This window comes from Xyrauchen texanus, chromosome 11 (genome assembly GCF_025860055.1).
Source record: "Xyrauchen texanus isolate HMW12.3.18 chromosome 11, RBS_HiC_50CHRs, whole genome shotgun sequence".
NCBI classification, from domain to species: Eukaryota; Metazoa; Chordata; class Actinopteri; order Cypriniformes; family Catostomidae; genus Xyrauchen; species Xyrauchen texanus.
Window position 1 is genome coordinate 6343121 of NC_068286.1, and position 21869 is coordinate 6364989.

General features: G+C 37.8%; 1 protein-coding gene and 1 long non-coding RNA gene across 13 annotated transcripts in view; one reads left to right on the forward strand and one right to left on the reverse strand.

The window, feature by feature from the left end:
* The window catches only part of LOC127652170 (oxysterol-binding protein 1-like), a 26149-nt gene extending 10162 nt beyond the window's left edge, over positions 1-15987 (reverse strand). For 8 of the 11 annotated variants that reach the window (XM_052138241.1, XM_052138240.1, XM_052138238.1 and 5 more), the window contains exons 1-12: positions 15838-15987; positions 13574-13743; positions 5211-5419; positions 4705-4870; positions 3866-3977; positions 3551-3749; positions 3177-3291; positions 2926-2989; positions 2395-2562; positions 2037-2282; positions 821-941; positions 89-192 (exon numbers count right to left, since the gene is read on the reverse strand). In XM_052138241.1, coding sequence (XP_051994201.1) covers positions 89-192; positions 821-941; positions 2037-2282; positions 2395-2562; positions 2926-2989; positions 3177-3291; positions 3551-3749; positions 3866-3977; positions 4705-4870; positions 5211-5419; positions 13574-13707 — 1638 coding nt within the window. In that variant the 5' untranslated portion in view covers positions 13708-13743; positions 15838-15987. Of the gene's footprint in view, positions 1-88; positions 193-820; positions 942-2036; positions 2283-2394; positions 2563-2925; positions 2990-3176; positions 3292-3550; positions 3750-3865; positions 3978-4704; positions 4871-5210; positions 5420-13573; positions 13744-15665; positions 15789-15837 lie in introns of those variants that run through there. The other 3 variants (XM_052138242.1, XM_052138234.1, XM_052138233.1) reach the window with 2 other exon arrangements.
* Positions 15988-18352: 2365 nt separating this feature from the next.
* LOC127652176 (uncharacterized) lies at positions 18353-20831 on the forward strand. Of its 2 annotated transcripts, none has more exons than XR_007971671.1 (4): positions 18353-18474; positions 18585-18741; positions 19670-19767; positions 20020-20831. It is a non-coding gene; the product is annotated as an uncharacterized LOC127652176 (long non-coding RNA). The 2 variants fall into 2 exon arrangements; XR_007971672.1 differs by having other exon boundaries at positions 18367-18474; positions 18608-18741.
* Positions 20832-21869: the final 1038 nt, after the last annotated feature.

A 21869-nucleotide genomic window follows, 5' to 3' on the forward strand; every position in this document is an offset into this window, starting at 1 on the left:
TATATATAATTATTTTTATAATGTTTTCAAACTTAATTCACAACTCAAAATGTTTTTTTTTTTTTTACATGATTTGGACTTTTCTGACCTGATCGATCCACAGTTTCCCGACAATGATATTGTGCACTGTGGTGGTGACTTTCTTCCAGGTGTAGTGATTGTTACTCTTCTCAAACATACAATGAATAGAACCTGAACAAGCAAACAGACAATTGAAATAGAGCATAAGACTTTACAACATCCATCTTTCCATTAGTGCAAACAAATGTGTGGACACATACAGTAAGCCACACATAAACATGACTATTAAATGCATTTTAATGTACAGTATTAAATGTATAATAAATGAAAAATATGCATCTTCAAAGGAAACATTACTACAACAGTGCTGTGAAAAGAAGTATTTGCCCCCATCCTGATTTCTTCTGTTTATGTGTATGTCTCAGACTAAATTGCTTTAAAAATTCAAGGCAATCTGAGTAAACACAAAATACAGTTTTTAAATTATAATGTTATTTATTGAAGCAAAAAAGTTTTACAATACGTGAAAAAGTATTTATCTATCTAAATAGATACTGCATTTAAGATCTGTGAGAAGTGCAAAATATGGTTACTTCGCCAACTCAAGTAACCACAGATGTTCTGTCTTACTGTGGTAACAATTTATTAGAGTTGACTATCAGTTTGAAACTTATTTTATATGCAGTTTACTTACATGTTAACAAATAAGACAGATTCTTCCTGTGGCAGGCACACTTGCATTAGAGACACTGAAAATTGCACATACTGATACAGATCCAAAATAAGATGCTAAAGTTACCCAGGGGCATAATGGAGAGGTATTTGCCCCTGAACTTGCTGGCCAGGGCAATCTCCTGTCTCAGGGTCCAGCCTCGCTGGGAGATTGCGTGATGTGCTGCAGCCGGAGGGTGATGACTCACCTGAAGAGACAGAGAAAGATAACTGAGCAACTTCAAACACAATGCACATCATTCGTAATGTCATGCCTCATTCAATAATCTCTTCCTCTATCTTAGCAGCACACAAAGACAAGGCTTTTTCTGTTATTTCTGGGCCAGTGGTTCAGATTCTTAATTGTCTCACAAACCATTTATAAAAATAAAAATCAATAAAATTTATAAATCTTCCTTAATATGAGAGAGGTCAACAGAGAATGGACAGACTGGTTTGAACTGAAAGTCTACATTAACTCAGATAACCACTCTGTACAATTGTGCTGAGAAGAGTATAATCTCTGAATGCTGTTCTGAGATGCGGGTTGGTGCTGTTTTGACGGCACGAGGGGGACCTACACAATATTAGGCAGGTGGTTTTAATGTTGTTATTTTTTAAGAAAACTAAATACATTGTTAATTTTTAATATTATATATATATATATATATATATATATATATATATATATGTAAAAAATATATTGTAATTCTTTTTAAAAACTAATATATATATAATATATATATATATATATATATATATTTTTAATTTATAATGTTACCAAATATTTTAAACATTTGTAATTATAGCTCAAATTCATAAACACTGCAAAATGACAACCAATTCTTTAAAATAATAAACTTTGTCGATGTCAGCTAGATCGTTACACGGTGACATCAGCAGAATTTGCAATACAAAACTGTCAAATGCATCAGAGAAAAATCTAATATTTAGGTTTGTAAGGCATTAAAGGAATAGTTCACACAAAAATGAAAATTTGCTGATAATTTACTCTCAGGCCATCTAAGATGTATCTGTGTTTCTTTCTTCATCAAAACAGAATTTAAGATTTTCAGGCCTCCTCCTTTAAACAATGCAAGTGAATGTACTACATTTTTGACGGCAACTATATGGGTGAACTATTCCTTTACAAATAATAATAATAATAATAATAATAATAATAATAATATTTGGAACAAAAGAACTGGCCAAATTGGGCAATTTACAGTTCCTTTAAATGGACCAAAGCTGTCTCGCACTGACCTGGCCATGCTCAGTATAAACAGTAGTGGCCGTCCCCTCACCTGCTCACAAAGGGACCTGTACCCGCTCTCTTGGACACGGTCCAGCTCAAACGTCTCTCCCAGCAGAGGGTTGAAGGGTTTGCCGGTGCGGTGAACTGTAGTGGAGTAAGAGGACACAGTGAAAGCTGCCACATAACACATCTGCTCCAGAGAACTCTTGCACTTAGCGGCCCGGTCCAGCAGTTCGGAGTACTCGAGATCCTCTGAGAGACGCTGCAGCATGGACAAGGGCTCGTTGAAGTTCACCTGCCAGAAAGTAAATAATGAATGATACCTTTCAAAGTCCACTGCAATTTATGATTATTATAATCAGCATCAGGGGTGTTTTGGATTTTTATAAAGACACAGATAAGCATACAGGCATTGGTATTTTGGAGAGCTCTTTTCCAATACAGTTCTTCATGATGCTCCATAGATTGAGCGAGTAATTTGGTTTATCTGGAATGCGGCTCCGCCTCTTTCTCACAGGCACCACCTCCTGGGACTGAGGAGACTCGGGATTGGATGCCAGAGACTGCTCATCTAGCTGTGAGAGATGAACACAACACAGTGTTAGGGTGTTAGCAGAATGAAAAATTGCAAATGTCTTTCCAAGTTTCTCAATAATTGCTACCAATTCAATCGTTCAAACATATGGTCACGGCTCAAAAATTACTTTTTTTCTCCAAATTATTTTAGTGTTATTCTATCCAACACGTGCAACATCCTACGCAATGCGGGCACACAAATGGAAATCGCATCATTGCACACAAGGAGCTCCAAGATACGATTGCACACATAAAATTATTATAAATGTATGTAATCATCAACGACAGTCTTTAAGGAGTGCCAAAAACACTGAGCCTGGCTTGTACCCAAACACACTGTAAACGAGATTGTAACGCCTTACCGATGTCGTCCCGTCATCCATTCCCAGCTCGCTACTGATTCCACTGACATTGCTGCCGGATCTCCTGAGAGAAATGGAAAGAGGATGAGAGAGCCCCAGTGAGAGTGAGAGTGAAGGAAGTAGAGGAGAAGGAAGGAAGGGGAAGGCAGAGGGCACACACTTAGGTCCGGTTATACTTATATGATTAAAGGTTAAAGAGTTAAGATACAGGTATGCGAGTAAACGACAGGAGCGAGGGAGTAAATAAAGACCTGTGATATTTGGGGTCTGCTGGAACAGTGATAAACTCTTGAACGTCCTCGCACGCGTCGAAGAATTCATTCTCGTCATCTTCATCGCTGGCGTCGCCCTTTCCTGGAGCTGAACCTACAGTAGAGATCAAGCAGGAATTAACCCTTTTGCATGTACGATCAAACTGGTGTGATGTACACTATCCTGAGCCCAGGATAGTGTACAATCAAACCGGTGTGATCTGCATCAGTGCTGGAGCAGTTGTCATAATGAACCAGCAGCTCAAATAGTCTTTTCAACAATGCAATATCTTTATTTGCATGTTACAAACTTTCAAACAATCATGCACGTGATCTTCTCTCGTACTCACAACATCATACTAGTCATATGGTACCTTTGTTGTCTATGGCAGGGTTGCTCTGGGAAGGAGGCAGAACAGTGGCTCCTCTGAAGGCTCTCTCCAGATGATTGTGTTGTTTGGCAAGCTGCTCCAGTGTCTCCTCTAATCGTACTCTCTGCTCTCTCTCTGCCTGCAGGGCTTTCTGCCAGCGCTTACTGTGAGCTTGAGCCAATGCCAGGAAGTCCCGGCACGCCTGAGGATCAGATCGTTAGGAATAAGTTTGACAGAAAGTGTGTGCATCAACAAGCAAAAGTTTTGGCTGATATTTGGTGCAAAATCTGAAGCGAATTTCTTGCTTGGATGTCTTACGTTGATCATGGCGTTGGAAGTGATACGGAAGAGTGTGGCTCTTTCCGTCACCTGCCGAATCTTTTCACTTGTTTCTCCTCCCAGCCGAACACCCTCGAGCTCAGACAAAGACCTAAGAAAAAGCATTTAAAATCAACACATTTATACAGTATCACACAGATTTTAAATTAGGGGAGTTAAAGGGTTAAATTGCAGATATGGATCAGGAGCTTCTGTTAAAGCTCAGTGATTTTGCCGTGGCATGATTGTTGGTGCCAGATAGGCTGGTTTGTATATTTCTGTAACTGCTGATTTCCTTGGATATTCACACACAATTGTCTCTATAGCAGGGGTGTCATACTCAGTTCCTTGAGGGCCCCAATTCTGCAGAGTTTAGCTCCAACCATAATTAAATACACCTTGAGCAGCTAATCAAGGTCTTTAGGAGTACAAGGAGGCATTTTGGAGCAGGGCTGGAACTAAACTCTGCAGGGCTGTGGCCCTCCAGGAACTGAGTTTGACACCACTGCTCTAGAGTTTACTCAGTATTGTTCCAAAAACATAAAACAACCGTTCTGCAGACAGAAACACCTTATTGATGAGAGAGGTCAAGGGAGAATGGCCAGACTGGTTCGAGTTGACAGAAAGGCTACGGTAACTCAGATAACCGCTCTTTACGATTGTAGTGAGCAGAAAAGCATCTCAAAATGCACAACATGTTGAACCTAGAGGCGGATGGGCTACAACAGCAGAAGACCATGTTGGGCACTTCATAAGGACAATAGCGTTCCTAACAAAGTGCTCGGTGAGGGTACCGTTGTATTATTTTTAATAGGAAATGTCAGGAAAGAGAGACTGACCGTTGAAGTGCAGAGCCGTGTTTGGCGATGAGGTCGTTGCAGGTGCTGAGATCCTCCACCTTGCTGCCAAGAGTGCGGAGGGTGGACTGCACCTCTGAGTTGCGCGAGTTGCCTCCACCCTGCCCTGCTGAAGTAGGTGTGGTCGGGCACTCGTCCCCAGAGTCATCTGTGGAAAAAACAAAAGAGTAACGAAATCTGTGAAACAGCCTTCCATGATTTCCACCACAAACAGCTTTCAACTTAAGAGTATATTTTCAACGTGAGGATATTTATTGGCCTGAGTGCAATTTTATGGCCCATTCACATTAACAGCGATTTGCAGTACCAAAACTACCAGAAATGAAGCATTTTTTAATGGAGTTGGCTATCTGCGGCAACATGATTGACACTGAAACGTTATGCAATATGTTGCAATGCAATGCAGTAATAACCAATGGGAGAGAGACGTCAATCCAAGTTTCACCAAATTTGACATTTTCTACATTTCTCCATGTAACATCACTCACCAGATAGATCCTGCATGCGGACAGCTTTGGCTTTGGCCAGCTCCAGTGCCGTTATCCACCTCTGCCGCTCCACCTCTGAGCTTGCCTTCAGGTGATACGTCTGCGCGCCACCATTAGAAATAACAAAGTTGCACGAGTCCTCTACCGTGATATTGGCCGTGGCCAGGTTTATGGTGCCCCGACATGTGTGACCCATCTCCGCCTGGGTCCTGAAAGAGAGAACAGATCTTAGTGAAAAATATGGACATTTTCATCAGCCTCCTAAAGTGGTTGCTTGACTAAACTTCACTTTGTGCCAAAAGCACCCCTTAATATGTTTGTTTTCTTGTCTTAAGTTGTTTGGGATATGCCTAATTTGTATTTTTGCATTTCTCCAGGTTTCATTGTCGCTCTCACCTGTAAATAATGTAAAGCAGTCCTACCATTTGATAGCCGTGTAAATATATCTGCTGTGGTGTAAAGAGTACATCAAAATCTCTACCTAGACACATTGACATTTCTATTGCATATTATACATGCATATGTTATAGAATAAGTTGTGGAGCAGACTTTATGCCAACAGTCAAAAGTCTGACTCTGCATAGCTACTGGAGCATTGATGAGATTCTCTATAAACTCACAATAAAGTCTGAGAACAAAAACTTCCTTGACAGCTCTTCAGGATCTGATGCAATATTCATGAATTACCACTGAGAGGCATGCATTCGGGAAATGCCTTCTTTCACTCTAGAGCTTTTATGTGACAGAAAATATGGCCAGTTACTGCTGCGATCACAGTATCTGGTATCAGATTGAAAAACAGCCTCATGTTCATTATCATAGCGCATATATTGACAAACACTCACAGCGGTTAATCTGCTATATGTGTGATTTTAAAACCAGCTCAAGAGTGTGCGACAGTGCCATTGAGGCTACTTGAATGTCTCTGGACATGTTATTTATATATATATTTTATTGTGCATTTAAGTGTTAATAAGTTAATACGACATTAAAACTCTAAATGAATTAATTATGAATGCATGTAGTCTAAAGTATGTAGCCTATATTGTGACCCTTCTCTTTAGTCACTTGCTTTCTAGCAAGACGTGACGCATTAGACCAATTTAACAAATACTTTAACAGGTAGCTAATATTAGCTAGTTAATTTAAAATTACATTTCTGTCATCACTGCTCACCCTTAAGTCTGAACGAGTTTTTCTCTGCCATGGAACAAAAAAGGTGATGTTAAGCAAAACATTTGGTCTCAATTCACTGTCACTGCATCTTTTTCATTCAATATAAGTGAATGGTGACTGAAACTCCTTAATATCTCCTTTTGATATCCACTGAAATACGAAAGTCATATAGGTTTGCAACAGCATGTAGGTAAGTGATGACAATTATAATTTTTGAGTGAAATAAGGTACTTTAAGGTAACTCATCAGTTACCTTAAAAATGGCCATTTAAAGTTGACAAGATGTATTGAAAATGTTAACGGATTCAATTATGAAAGAGAAGGACAGGACGCTGTGCTACTGCTTTCCTCTGATTGGTCTAAATGACTCACAGCATCATGCAGGCTGCTCTGTCTTGTCTGTCCGTGCGCTGTCAGTGTCCTCTTTGCTCCGCAACATTTTTACTGCGTGAGAAAAGGGACGTAAGGCGTGAGAACAGTGTCAATCGCACTCACACTAAACTCATGTGTCAACTGCTCTAGGGGCGGCTGTGGCTACGTTGGCAGAGCAGGTCGGCCACTAATCGCAGGGTTGGTGGTTCGATTCCCGGCCCACATGACTCCACATGCCGAAGTGTCCTTGGGCAAGACACTGAACCCCAAGTTGCTCCCAAAGGCAGCTCTGCCGACCTTGGTGTGTGAATGGGACTCAGTGTAAATCACTTTGAATACCACTAGAATACCGCTTTTTAAGGCCTTAAAAAGTCTTAAATAAATTACAATAAGTCTTCAAATGTTATTTTTAAAATTTAAGGACCCGTGGATACCCTGTTCCATTATATACATATATTGTTTTTCCTCACTTCAATGTGCATTTTGTAATAAGAAATAAGCATTTTTGTGATAAGAGAATCTAGTGTTCTAAAGTGAAGCGAGGGCGTGCAAAGAAAAATGTGATTATATGGAAATGTTCCCCGTCATCACATACATCGTGTCTGCAAATTCATACATCTTGTGAATAATAATTACACCCTATTCCTAATTAAACCTTATCTTCTGAAATATCTTTATATACAAAACTCTTCATCTGGTAAATATACAGGCTTAAAAAGATTACTTTGTAAATACTTGAAAACCAGAGCATTGTAACAGAGCCAAGTCTCTGTAATTTTAAAATAAGAGCCCTATGTTTATTGTAGGCACAATCCAATTCCTGGATTGGTATCGGCTCCAATACTGAAGCTTTTAGATGGATCGGGTATCGGTCCGAAGAGCCGATCCAAATCTGATTCTGTGTGTTAGTCATGTTCATTACCGTCAAGCTCCAAAAATGACGTAAAAGAACCACTAAAACACCATTAAAGTAGATAATATGACTCGAGCATTTTATTCAAAGCCACTTGACAACAGCAAGCGAGATAGCTCTGTGAATCACAAAAGGCTGTGTTTAATAAGCAAGTATATAGTATGCGCAGCGCCAGGGCATTAGTGAATGCTGCTGCTCTGTTGACAAACTCATGCAAAGGCTGATGCAGCACTCGCAGCTATTTTCAGCCTTCACGCTGTTCGCAATATTTGAGTGTAACTCACGAACAACATCTCAGATGTAGATGCTCAACACTTCGGTTCACTTATAATATGCATTTAGAACAGCACTGGAGGAGCATTTTACCAGAATTTAAACAAGAAGCGAATTAAACTACTGTGACCTTGCCTACAAACAGACATATACAGGACTTCCTGGAGAGTTCAGAATGTCAAAATAAAAACCAGAGGGCTTAAAAATTAAAGGTGCATGATTGAGATATATTACTATTATAATATATTGTTATTTGTTTACAAATTATAATAATATTTATGTTGAAATGGGTTCCAAAAAATAACTGTGTGAATGAAAAGTGAGCTGATATCTTACAACTATTTGAACAAAAAAAGAGATCTGAATCCTTTAAAGTCCAGATACAAGTTGAAATTGTTTTACAAAACAAAAAATAGCTTGTTTTCCACTGAAGACTTATCCTGGAATTACTGTTAATTTGCTGCTGCATTATCCAGTAGAAGAGTTAATAAAGTGTTTATTAATAAGCTTTACATTTATATTGAAATAATGTGTAGTTAGATGTTTTGTGTTTCTTTACATATTAAAGAGTACTCCCAATTAGTTTCACACAAAAATGTAAAGATATTCTAAACGGATTATGCAAAAACACAACACTGGTATCGGCAGATACTGAGATTTCCAATATTGGAATCAGAAGAGAAAAAGTGGCATCAGTGCATCCCTAGATAAAAGTCCCACATTCTGCAAACAAAGTCGGAATAACAATCAGGAAAATCTTATACTCGTCCTCTGAATTTCAAGATGAATCTTCATCACACACACGCACACGCACACACACGCACGCACACGCACGCGCACGCACACGCACGCACACGCACACGCACACGCACACACACACGCTGAATAAGTTCTTAGGCCTGCCTGCTGAATCAGAGGAAGTGCTGAAATCAAATCTGTACAGTATGTCCTGAACAGAGATGACCAGTTAAGGCAGTCTCGTGACCCAAACTGACTCCACCAATGAAAAGCATATTCAACAATATCATGAAGAGGCGGAAGAGCGTGTTATTTATTTACACTGTAATGCTACAGCTTCCACACCTTTTGGCCATTGAATTTCCTTGAACTTTTTCCATTCATTTATTATTACTGGAATTTGGATTTTTAAAAATTGTTTAGGGATATGAGCCAAATTACAATGGTGTATAGACCTATTTACAACAAAAATATACAACCCAGACTGAGCGGGAAGGTTTAAACAACATTAAAGTTTCTAATATCCTTGGAAAAGCAGAGATATTTTATGCAGATTTCTTTCACAAGAGTCCTTTGCATATAATATGTGTGCTATAACAGCAATATCCACCTTGTCTTTATGGGGAGAAACAGAATAACAAAGATATTGATATCCAAGGGATGAGAGAAATTGTCAACCAATATTTTTCAGCCTTTTGATGATATCCGATACAGATCTTGATCTTTATGTAATAGCGCTGAAATGGCTTAAAAGGGCGATCTTTCCAATCAGCTAAATTCAACATTTTTCATTCACAATGATTTCAACCATTATAGCCAACTGGGTGATTCTCACAAAATCAGAAAAATGTCCTAGTCCTATTTTACTCCAGAATCAAGAGGCAAATAAGAAATAATATTTTGTATATAGAAAATGATCCTATTTTTAGAGCCATTAAGATTTTTTACATTGTGACATTACTTTCATGAGACACACATTTTACCCCCAGTCCTCAATACCGCAGAAAAACGTCACTATGATATTCTCATTACTGCAATGCAAATTTACTGGAATAAGAAAATAATAATACTGTTTTACGGTAATGTGAATCATCATTGAAAACAATTGGAACAGTAAAAGTAAAAGGTCTGGATATGTAACAACAATGAAATTAGGTGGTAAAATGTGCCTGAAAATAATGTCACAATGCAACAAAACTAAATTTCCCTAAATTTGGGCATTATTTATTTCTGCTAAATATCAGGTCATCATTTTTTGTATTGATTTGGGGTTAAATATGACCAGGACATTTTCTTGACAGGCTTCATGCTTAATTACACTTACATTCAATGTTCATGTTTATAAAAAAATATGGAATAATTGCCCTTTTTGTTGTTGTTGTAAAAATAGTTTAATGTGTTGGCATTGTTATGTTATCCTGTATTTCCAGAGTTTAAGAGTCAGGTTAAAGGAATGTTCAGGGTCAATACAAGTCAAGCTAAATTGACAGAATTGTTGGCATAATGTTCCTTACCACAAAAAAGTGTAAACACCCTTTGTTTATTAACAAAATAAGAAGCAAAGATTGTGATTAAAGTAAGGCACATACAATGAAAGTAAACGGGGCCAGTCCATACACGTCACAATACACGACGTTTCAAAAGTCAGCCATGAGATGTAAACATTTTATGTGTTAACATGATTTATTCTGCTAAAATTGCTTACTAACCACATCAATGTAAAGTTAAATCCAATATAGCAACTTCGTTGCCATAACAACGCTAACTCGGTAAAACCTGTATTTATATTATCACACTATTATCATCATGCAGAATTAATTTTCCCCCACACTTAAATTGTGTTATGTATAATGTTTACATCTTGTACTTCTGAAACAGTGCGTACTGTTATTTTATGGCCTGGCCCTATTCACTTCCATTGTACGTGCCTTACTGTAACCACAATTTTTGCTGCTTTTTAAGGGTGTGTTCACACATGGCAGGTTTGGTTCGATTAAAACGAACTCTGGTGCGATTGCTCTGTTAGTGCAGTTCATTTGAACAAGTGTGAACGCTGCCACCAGAACCTTAGTGCGCACCAAACAAATGGACCGAGACCGCCTGAATAGTGGGTCTCGGTCCGCTTCCAAACGATCTCTGGTGCGGTTCGATTGATATATGAACGCAACATGGACCAAAGACGTCTAAACGGATCAAAAACAGGAAGTAATTTGCCTAATACTGACCTCAAGCATTCCTGGTTCTTCTCATCATAGGAGCTATGTTGCCCATTACAGTTCGGTACTGGTGTCGGAACCGCCCGTCAGCTGTCCTTGCAGCATATCTTCATTTGTGTGTGCAACAGAGGAATTCCTGGCACTGTTGTGACTCCTTTACACATTTTATTAACTCTTCATTTGTTCTCAGCTGGTAAAAATACCACCATATATACATCCAACAAGCGCATTTTGCCAGCACTGTCTTGGATGTTCGGTAAGTTCCGTCAAAAAATATACGTCATAAAAGCTGTCCAACCAGGTCGTGACTTTTCCCTGATGCCTTTTGTTTTGTATCATTAGGTTCAGTGTTAAAAATGCCAGTGTGAACGCTAAACGAACCAGGACTAAATGTATCATTTCAATTTTTGGTCCGGACCAAGAGGACCGAACTACAAGTGTGAACACACTCTCAATAATCGAGGGACGAGTAATTCACATTATGCTACAAATACTGTTGATGTAGCTTAACTTGTATTGAACCGTGAACATTCCTTTGCAAATGTGGATTTTAAGGAATGTCTTATCCTCTTCATCTCAAACTGTTGAGCAAACAGTGATGATCGCACGAGCAAACAGACACACATGCGAGCTGAAAGCAGCTTCCCCATCAGCTCAACTTATGTGTCTGGCTCAAATTTAATTAAGAAAAATGACATCATCTTACAAACACCAGCAGGGCCATGACACGACACACAGGCTAAATAAAAATGTTGTTTTGATGCTCTTTAATGCTATGTGTTTCAATAGTATTGAAAAGAATCCGGACACAACACTCCCCCTCTCTGACTTAAAGCACGAAAAAAAAAAACATGAATGAACATCATAGGGCTGCTGAAAGATATAATACAACTTTCTAAAACGTCTCATGTTCGGTCTATTTGTTAAAGTTGAAATGACAGAGAAAATGAATGAGGAATATCTTGTGCTTTGGATCTTGGCCTATGCACACTTCACACATTAAGTTACAATCATGCGCCCAGTCTATTCTCAGCAATCTGCGTCACCATAAATGTTACTTTTTAAAGTATTATCGCAAGCCCTTGCGTTATGCATATTACAATAAGTACATTTGGGATATTGCAATATATCGTACAGCCCTAGGTGTTATAAAACATAAAGGTGGAGATAGGGAGGTGGAGGGATGGCGGAAGAATGTGAGGAAAGCAGCTAATTACGTGGATAATGATTGGCAGACCTAGATGAACAAGCTCCTCCCGAAATTACATTTTAGTATGATGATATCACTTCCTAACCTTATCAGAGTTTAGTTATTTCCAATATTTGAACTTCGTTACTATGACAATGTAATGCTGGTAAAACATGCAAGCAATTTAAACACACTAAAATCATGTTAACGCAAAGTTTACGTCTTGTGGTTGTACTTTTGAAACAGAGTGGACTAGCCCCATTTACTTCCATTGCAAGTGCCTTACTATATCAGCGTTTGTTTTTGGGGGGTTTTTGGCATTAAATTGTTTGGTAATCAACATTATGCTACAAATGCTGTCGATTGAGCTTAACTTGTACTAAATCCTGAACATTCCTGACATTTGTCCAGCATATACAATTGAATATGAGCAACAGTAACAGTGACTACATTTACATGGACACCAGAAAGCTGTTTATTGCCCGAAAGCTCCATAAGGCTTGAAATCAATATATGGGTTTACATGAGCTGTGTTAGCGGCATTTTCTTACCCTGTATACATGTGGCTCATTCAGTAAACAGCTATCTCCACACCAAAGGTAATTTTTACACAATGCTTGTGTAAATAACAAACATGGAATCCAAGGAAAAAAATTTTTGTGCTTTATTTCCAGATATTTCGGAATTGTTGCGTTTTTCCCCCCCTCACTTTCTATCACGACCTGCAGCGGAATTGCGCTGCAATAGTGGGGATTCCCTCCTAAGTTAAACATTGGGATTCCCCCAATGCACTTAAGCGTGTATACACGGACGTGAGGGACAGTCGATATTTTACATTGGTGTGTCTAAATGGGTATAGTTTACAGTTTATACGATTTTCCCACCGTACTCCCAGAAGTGTTTTCATGTTGTTGGGGTCCATCCCATGATGTTTGTTATGTGGTCCGTTCATGCACATGCGCACTATTCAAAAACCTAACAATATGCCGCATTTTCCAGGAGAAACAGATGTATGTTAAACTGCTTTCTCTTAATCCCTTTAACGGCATAAGGAAACCGGCGTTTTAGTTTACATGACATTTCAGATCGCCGCTTTCTGCAAAAACCCTGGAATAAACCATTTTATTAAAGGAATATCCCGTGTTCAATACAAACTAAGCTCAATTGACAGCATTTGTGACAACATTGATTACCACAAAAATTTATTTGGATTTTTCCATCCTTTTAAAAAAAAAAAAAAAAAGCAAAAGTCTGGGTTACTGTGAGACACTTAAACTGGAAGTGAAGTGATTGCTATCTATTGTAACACCTTATCAGATGATGTTGAAAAACCGAAGAACACTGTGACAGCACCACAAAGGGGTCATTGGGACATCTAATCAGACATTCCTATCAACCAATGGGAGACTCGTTGCTTGACGGATACCTGATAACATATATTTGTTCTCAAAAGGTCAGTAAACAATGAAACTTCTTATTAACTCACCTGTAATAAGACAGCAAGCCATTGCTCAGGACAAACCATCGCCTTTGGTATCCCTTGATATAATTAGTCCATTTGAAGAGCCAGCCTTTATAGGTGTCCCCCGGGGCTGGGGTGGGTGCCTTGGGCTCCGACATCACGACACCCCGTGGCTTCACAGTGTCTAAATGGGCCTGTGTGAACACAGGGTTAAACAGGTTTGTTGACACTAGTGATAGAGGGATGTATCGGCCAAAATTTAACATACGACGCAAAAGCTGGGTGTCAAAAACAACACTGATCTGATATCTTTCAACACACCTTAAATGACAGAGCAAATATACAACCCCTAATGTGTTTACACACACCAAGGTTGTGTCACTGCCAACTTTGACAGCATTCTGGGAATCATTTTTGGCACTGATGCTGTCGATACCCAAAAATGCTCTCTAGGTAGGCAGCATATTAATAAACCTTGTGCACCAATTTAAAAAAAAAGTTACTCAGAGGTCCTTAGAGGACAGAAATGTCCATGACCAAATCTGCCATGATAATATTATATATTAATATTATTTTCCACTTTCAATTAATTAATTTTAACCAACATAAGTCCTGATCATAACTACCAAATATTCATTCATTTTCAGGATTTTAACCCTTTAAAAGAGGCTTTATTATTCTTTTCCATATATGCAAACTGCTAAGGGGAATTTGTGTTTTGGGGTGGGTGTATATCACAGTCCGGGATATGTCAATGGTTAGCAACAACATTGATTTTGATGCATTAGTATTTTTTTGTGCGCTGTCAGATTTAAAAAAAACAAACATGCACGCACACGCGCACACAACGTCTCTTAGAGGACAAAAATGTCTGTCAAAAAACATTATATATAAATATTTTTTTCCACTTTCACTGACTTACATTTTTCAGCCAACATCAGTCCTGATCATAACTACTAAATATTCTTTTTCAGGATTTTAACCCTTTATATGCCAGTGATTACATTATGCCACTGTTTTTGTTTTTTACACACACACACAAATGTCTCAATACACACATACAAAACACCCACACACTTTTAGCTGCACCAGTTATTCAGTTGGCCTGCAGTGCTCTATAATACAGAAAATAGGAAAAAAGCTTGTATTTACTCCATAGGCTAAAGATGAGAAAAATAGCGCCATCTGGTGGAAAATAGAAATGTAAATTTCAAAGCCAGGGTTCCTGAATGAAAGCACAATATAATAGAATTCATGATGTAACGCTTTAATGACACTTGTTTCAAATATTGCGGTTTTAATGGGTTTCAATGGGGACATTTTTGTCCTGAAGTTCCTGAGTATAATAGATGTATTATAGGAACTGAGCTTGAAATATCAAAATTCCCCTCAGAAATACAAAATGTATGCCATTGGCATTAACAGCCAAAATGATCGGGAGATTTGTTTCCGAAGGTCGCACAGGGGTTAGGTTTTGCATTACAGCCCAAATATTCCATGCAAAGCCTAAAACATGTGTTAAAGTGGCTACTAAGTGAATATAATGTGAGTATAAGGAGGTCTATCAGTGTGCTGGTTTCGCCTACGTGTCCAAAAACAAACTCAGGGAGCGAACCGACAGCCTACTTCATGATATTTATAGACACCTACGAAAACTACTTCCAAACAACAGCTGTTACTGAGCAAAAATGGCCCTAATTAATCAAAATACACATCGTTCATGCGTGTTTAAACTTTATTTAGACCATCGAGGCCTGTAGTCACTCACTCCAAACGACCTCAAAATGACAAAGTTCACACGCACCGGCACAAAACACAATATAAGCTCTTATCCCTCGCTATAATTAGATTTTAGACATATGCACACGCCAATGTTAATATAAAATGACTCTCTGACGGCTAATTCAGCTAACGGCTAATAAAGCTGACGCGCTATCCCAAGACATGACCACATAACGTAAAAAACAACCACGAATTAATCTGTATATTAAACACGTAAATGACCACATATCTCCTATAAATCATTCAATTAGATTTTGTCCTCTAACATTCCTTTAAAACTGTCAGCGTAAGGATGAAATGTGGGTTAAAGTGAGGCTAACTAGCCTGTGCTAACCTTCAATCACAGCAGTCTTATGAGAGACATCTCATCAATTAAAGCACAACATCAGTCGAAACCTCCAAGAAATCACACTTAACGATATGACATGACGGGTAAATATGAAAGCCCGAGTGCTCTGGGTGTTAAAATGATTAAAAGTGTGTTGTGGGTGCAGCCCATCTCTTACCTTATCTCTCAGCGGTCCCCTATGAAGAAGAAGAAGAAGGAAGTCTCAGTGACATGAGATCACCACACAACTCACATAAAAGTCACATTATTTTAGCTTTCCCCATTCGGTCATACAGGCCATCTGCTGCTTCTGATCATTAAATGTACCTGAAGGCTTTCCCGCTGTCTTTAATTACATTTTAATTACGCTGAGATTTGGCTTTAGTGTGTAAAGTGGCTGCGAGTTACAAATTAGTGAGTGTTCATTGTGCTGTGAGCGATTTAAACAGTTCTAGAACATCACAGAGTAAAACGCAACTCTCACGGCGAAATCGTCAGGATTTGTACGACTTTTCGAATTTTGGCTAATTCGTTTGAATTCGTACGACTTTCACTACAGCCAATGACGTCGCTGGACATCGTTTCCATCCAATATGCGACAATTACTTGCTTCTGTCACACACAACAGCTTCCTATCATGTTTACACACTCTACTGATTGGTGTTCTCAAACTTAGCAGTATAAACTACTGTCAAACTGACCGCGGACCGCGACCAATTCATTTTTCAATGTTTTCCAGAGACTAGCGCTGTCACAGAGATGGGTGTAAAATGTAATTGCAACTATGTCTCTGATTTATGTCAAGAAATAGGGACTGTTGCTTTAAGTGATTTGTTTATGAAATGACAATCAGAAAACATCTATATTCCCAGAAATATGTCAATGAAATAGTTGCAAGCTAGCAGCGCTAGTTTATGTAAAACGGTGAAAAATGAATTGGTTGCAGGCCATGGTCAGTTTGACGGTTGTCAGCGCTATGTTTGAGAACATCCAACCCAGTCTCATGAAAATGTTGTACGTATTTTATGAGTTGGCTATTTCGTATGATTTCGTACTAGTTTGTTTGTATAAATTTGTACGATTTCATTATGTGCAAACGCTCATGGGGATGTCCAGATGATGTCGCCATGAGAGTGTGTAGGCTGTTCTCAAAGTTAGCGCAAATTGACAACTGTCAAACTGACCGCGGCCCGCGACCAATTCATTTTTCAATGTTTTGGCAAAATATTCCCTAACAGCAGGGGTGTAGTGTCAAAGGGGGATCAGGACACACAGGAACCGCACCCAAACACAAAAACACAGTATTTATACCACGATCAATGGAAACATGTAGATGCTTCACGCTGCCCCCCCAATATTCAAGCCAAATCTACGCCCTTGCCTGACAGGATGTCCAGGTCCCCAACGCTTTAAAGGGGACATTGAAAGAGTTTTAATTTTGATATATTGACCGGCTAACTGTTGATTGCCTTATTATAGGCAACTTACAAAATAAATAAATAAAAATGAAATATCGATTTGGGTAGAAATTATTTTATTATGAGGAAGTGTTATTAGAGAAATGGAATTAGCACAGCTTTTTAGGAAATCATTTGCCATTATACAAAATCTTTGAGAATATTACGATTGTCAAGATACGCTCATTCAACAGCATTTGTGGCATAATGTTGTTTACAAAAAGCTAAAATCTGGGTTAAATGAGTGAGGCACTTACAATGGAAGAGAATGGGACCAATCCATGACTTTAAAATGCTCAGTCTTTCAAGAGTTTTTCCACAATACTGAAACAATATTCATGTTATCATGATATTAGTGCGATACAGTTGCTTACTACCTTTTCTGTGTAAAGTTTATAAAAAAAATTAACTTCATTGCCATACATTGTAACGCTGTAAACCTTGTGATCCAGGGAATGTAGTAATCCACAGCAAAAACTATTAGTTAAACAACTTTGCAGCTCATATAATACAAGTGCTTTTATGAAATGATAATCTTCAGATACAAACAATTGGGCCATTCAGGGGCGATTCTTTCTTCTCATGTGCCTCATTACCAAAAAAACAAACATTTTTGTGGTAATCATCATAATGCCATAAATATTTGAATTAAGCTTAGCTTGTTTTGAACATGTTTTTTTTTACTTTAATAGTTATTCTACAAAGAAATATAGTTCATTCGAATATAAAGTAATTCAGAAACAGTTATCGTTCTTGTTTTGTGTAGCCAAAATGAAATACATTTATTATGCTTGTGAGCCACCTAAAATAGGTAGATTATTGTAAATTGTATTAATCGAAATTAATCGCAATTACAATATCAAGGGAAATAATTGACAATTAAAGTTTTTGTCATTATTGTGCAGCCCAACGTCACACTATTTTTTATTTTTACTAAAAAGTAATTTGATTACAATAGATAATTGCTATGTAATCCGATTACACCCAAAACTTGCATTTTATTATTATAATTTCCATTTAGAAATTGGAATCAAAGCTTGTATTTATGAAAAGCTATAAAATGTTTAAGAAAAGGTCATTTACTCTGATTCTTTCTTTCGCAGTGACAAAACTCACAATGCTAATGAGAGGTTGCAGAAAGGTCATTGAAATGTGCATGCAGGAGGCGTAAGTAACGTCCTCACACCGATAGGTGGCAGTATGTGCGCTGCTCTTTGTTTGCGGCGCACAGTTGATGTGCTCGAAGAAGAATCAGTTGTTGTGGTGTGCATTGGACAGATTCTACCGTGTTGTTGTTTACAAATGTAACTCATTCTATTCAAGATATTACACACATATTACTCCAGCAGATGACAACGGTACGTGATGAACGTTTACCTTTTGAATAAGTAGTGTTTTGAAGAGTGCTGTATGAAATCCTTTATTTGTGTTATAGAGGATTATATCTAACATGAATGCAATTTCTCAGTGCATTGAATGCAATGTTCTCAGGGAGATGCCTGTGTGCTGGCTAGTGAGTGTAGAGGATTCTCACAAACCCATTCAGCTTCAACACCATCAAACTGTGACTTTGGGAAGAAGAGCAGAAACTAAGATAAAAGACAAAAAGTGCTCCAGAGACCAAGGTACGGATATCACAGACACATCAGCCAGTGCATAGACATAGGAGGCTGTAACACACAGAACAAAATTCTGTATTGCTTCAAGCTTTGTTTGAAGAGACTACAACTGATATGTACGCAGATGATATACAGTCATACATATTTGCAAAACCTAATATTTCCTCTCTCCCTTTTGAACTTACTAATGTATGCAGGATGTTAACATATGTATGACTAATCATTTCTTAAAGCTTAATACTAACAAAAGTGAAACTCTTCTTATTGGGTTTGGGTCTATCTTATCTAAAATACCACCTTTTACTCTGCTTATTGACAACTGCCTGTTAGTATTTCCTAGCAACTGATAGTACAACCGTTAGTATTTCCACCCAAGTGAAAAGCATTGGCGTTATATTTGATGGTTTGCTTTCTTTTGGCTCTCATATTAATAATATTTCACATATTGCATTTTTTTCATTTACGTAATATTTTTTTCTTACAAATCAAACCTTGTGTTTTGGGGATTGACGTATAATTTGTAAGTGAGTCAGCCGTTTTGATAACCTCAGTTACACACCTTTAATAAATGTCAATGCAAGTCTCTTTGGTTTTTATTTAACTGAGTGTTCTCAAATGTGGTAGTCAAAACCATATGTAAATACACGGGTTTCCTTTCCAAGCACCACATCTTGCATACATAGAGTGCATATGTTTCACACAAATGCAGTTATTTGAAGCTGCAGTGTGTAAAGTCTGTATATGACTGTTTTCAAACAAGTTTCAAATTGGTAATTGCTATTGGTTAATTCACCAGATTGCCTGTTGTATTGTTACTTTGGTAAAACATTTGGTGCTGCAAGAGGCACTTCAATTACAAACTGTAGCCGTAAGAATTTAACTTGGCACAAGGCAAATGATAATCCATATTATCTTGTTCAACTACTCTATATAGACCCACCGAATTCTCAGTGAAGGACTACACTACCCACAATCCTCAAGAGTGATCCACCAAAGTCACTAGCTCTGCAGCATCGCAAATGACGTAATCGAGTCAGTCAAACTCTTTTATATTTGTATAAATCTCTTCATTTGTGCTCTCTAATAAATTAAAAAAAAAAAAAATATATATATATATATATATATATATATATATATATATATATACTTATGATGAATGATTATAATTCAGTTGTTCTCTATTGTACTGGAGCTTTTGATTCGACCTTAGGGTCACTTATATATGTTATGTTTAGCCATTTTCATATGCATAGTGCTCTCACCATAAGAGCTTTGTCCATGTAGTACTCGCTGCCTGGGCTGCCTTCATAGTACTTGGTGTTGATGGCAAAGCAGAGGAAGAGGACATCTACTACGCTCTCAAAGATGGACAGGAAACAGTGGGTCACCAGGGAAGCGAACACACGCTAAGATGAGGGGCAGTGTACTCTCACTTCTCCAAACACCACAGACAGCAGATACACGCTTTCAGCGTACATCGAGTGCAGGCATTTTCCTACAGGAATGAAATATGACTTGTCGCCATTTCAACATCTGTTCATATGTGTAGTATATAAAAATATATACAATTCAGGATTTTGCTGGTTAAGTAAATTTAAGCAACACTGAACACTGCAATGATTTTAACTTGGACATTTAATTTCCTAAATACTGCATAATTAGACACAATCCCTCTTTGCAAATATAGCCAGAGCATTACAACAGATGTTTTAATCGCATCTCTGCTATCAAACCGCTGCAATGAATAGATTCATAAATTGCCTCTAATAACTGAATATCTGTCAAAATGTTTCAAAAATGTTCACTGAAGTCTCTGCAGGGCATTTTGCATTTATAAATGTTTTAGTAATAATATATGTAGGTACAGTGTATATAGCTGTTTATTAGTGTGAATAGTTATATTGGTGCATATTAATGAAAATCACTAAATAGCATTCTTGTTCATTTAGTGAACAACTAGATGATTAATAATCTATTATAAAAAAATCTGTTTATACATATTTTTATATTTCTAATTAATAAATAATACAAAAAGATTGCCTTGATTATTTGATTAAGTGTTTTTGTTCTTATATTAAGTCTGAAATGTAATTTCTGCACCACTAAATGGAATTGCATAAATAAACAATGTTTACAAATGAGTCAGTGTTGCTGAGTCTCATGAGACTGATCGAATAAAACAATTTTCATAGAGCCACAGGGACACAGTGTTTCTACAAAATTAACCTACGAATGGCTTGTTGTCTGCAGATTAAACTGGGGTAGAAGAAAATGTTTGAACACTGAAACAGTTACAAATTTCAGCTTTAAAAATGTTGTATGTACTTGCCAACAATGGTTTGAAATGATGGTTGAATTGATTGAAGAAAAAAACAGCAAATAGTAAATACTTAAATACCAAGATGAACAAATAATGTCAAATTATGTGATTATAATCAAATAATGTCAAAAGGCTGAATAATATACACTCACCTAAAGGATTATTAGGAACACCTGTTCAATTTTTCATTAATGCAATTATCTAATCAACCAATCACATGGCAGTTGCTTCAATGCATTTAGGGGTGTGGTCCTGGTCAAGACAATCTCCTGAACTCCAAACTGAATGTCAGAATGGGAAAGAAAGGTGATTTAAGCAATTTTGAGCGTGGCATGGTTGTTGGTGCCAGACGGGCCGGTCTGAGTATTTCACAATCTGCTCAGTTACTGGGATTTTCACGCACAACCATTTCTAGGGTTTACAAAGAATGGTGTGAAAAGGGAAAAACATCCAGTATGCGGCAGTCCTGTGGGCTGAAAATGCCTTGTTGATTCTAGAGGTCAGAGGAGAATGGGCCGACTGATTCAAGCTGATAGAAGAGCAACTTTGCCTGAAATAACCACTCGTTACAACCGAGGTATGCAGCAAAACATTTGTGAAGCCACAACACGCACAACCTTGAGGCGGATGGGCTACAACAGCAGAAGACCCCACCGGGTACCACTCATCTCCACTACAAATAGGAAAAAGAGGCTACAATTTGCAAGAGCTCACCAAAATTGGACAGTTGAAGACTGGAAAAATGTTGCCTGGTCTGATGAGTCTCGATTTCTGTTGAGACATTCAGATGGTAGAGTCAGAATTTGACGTAAAC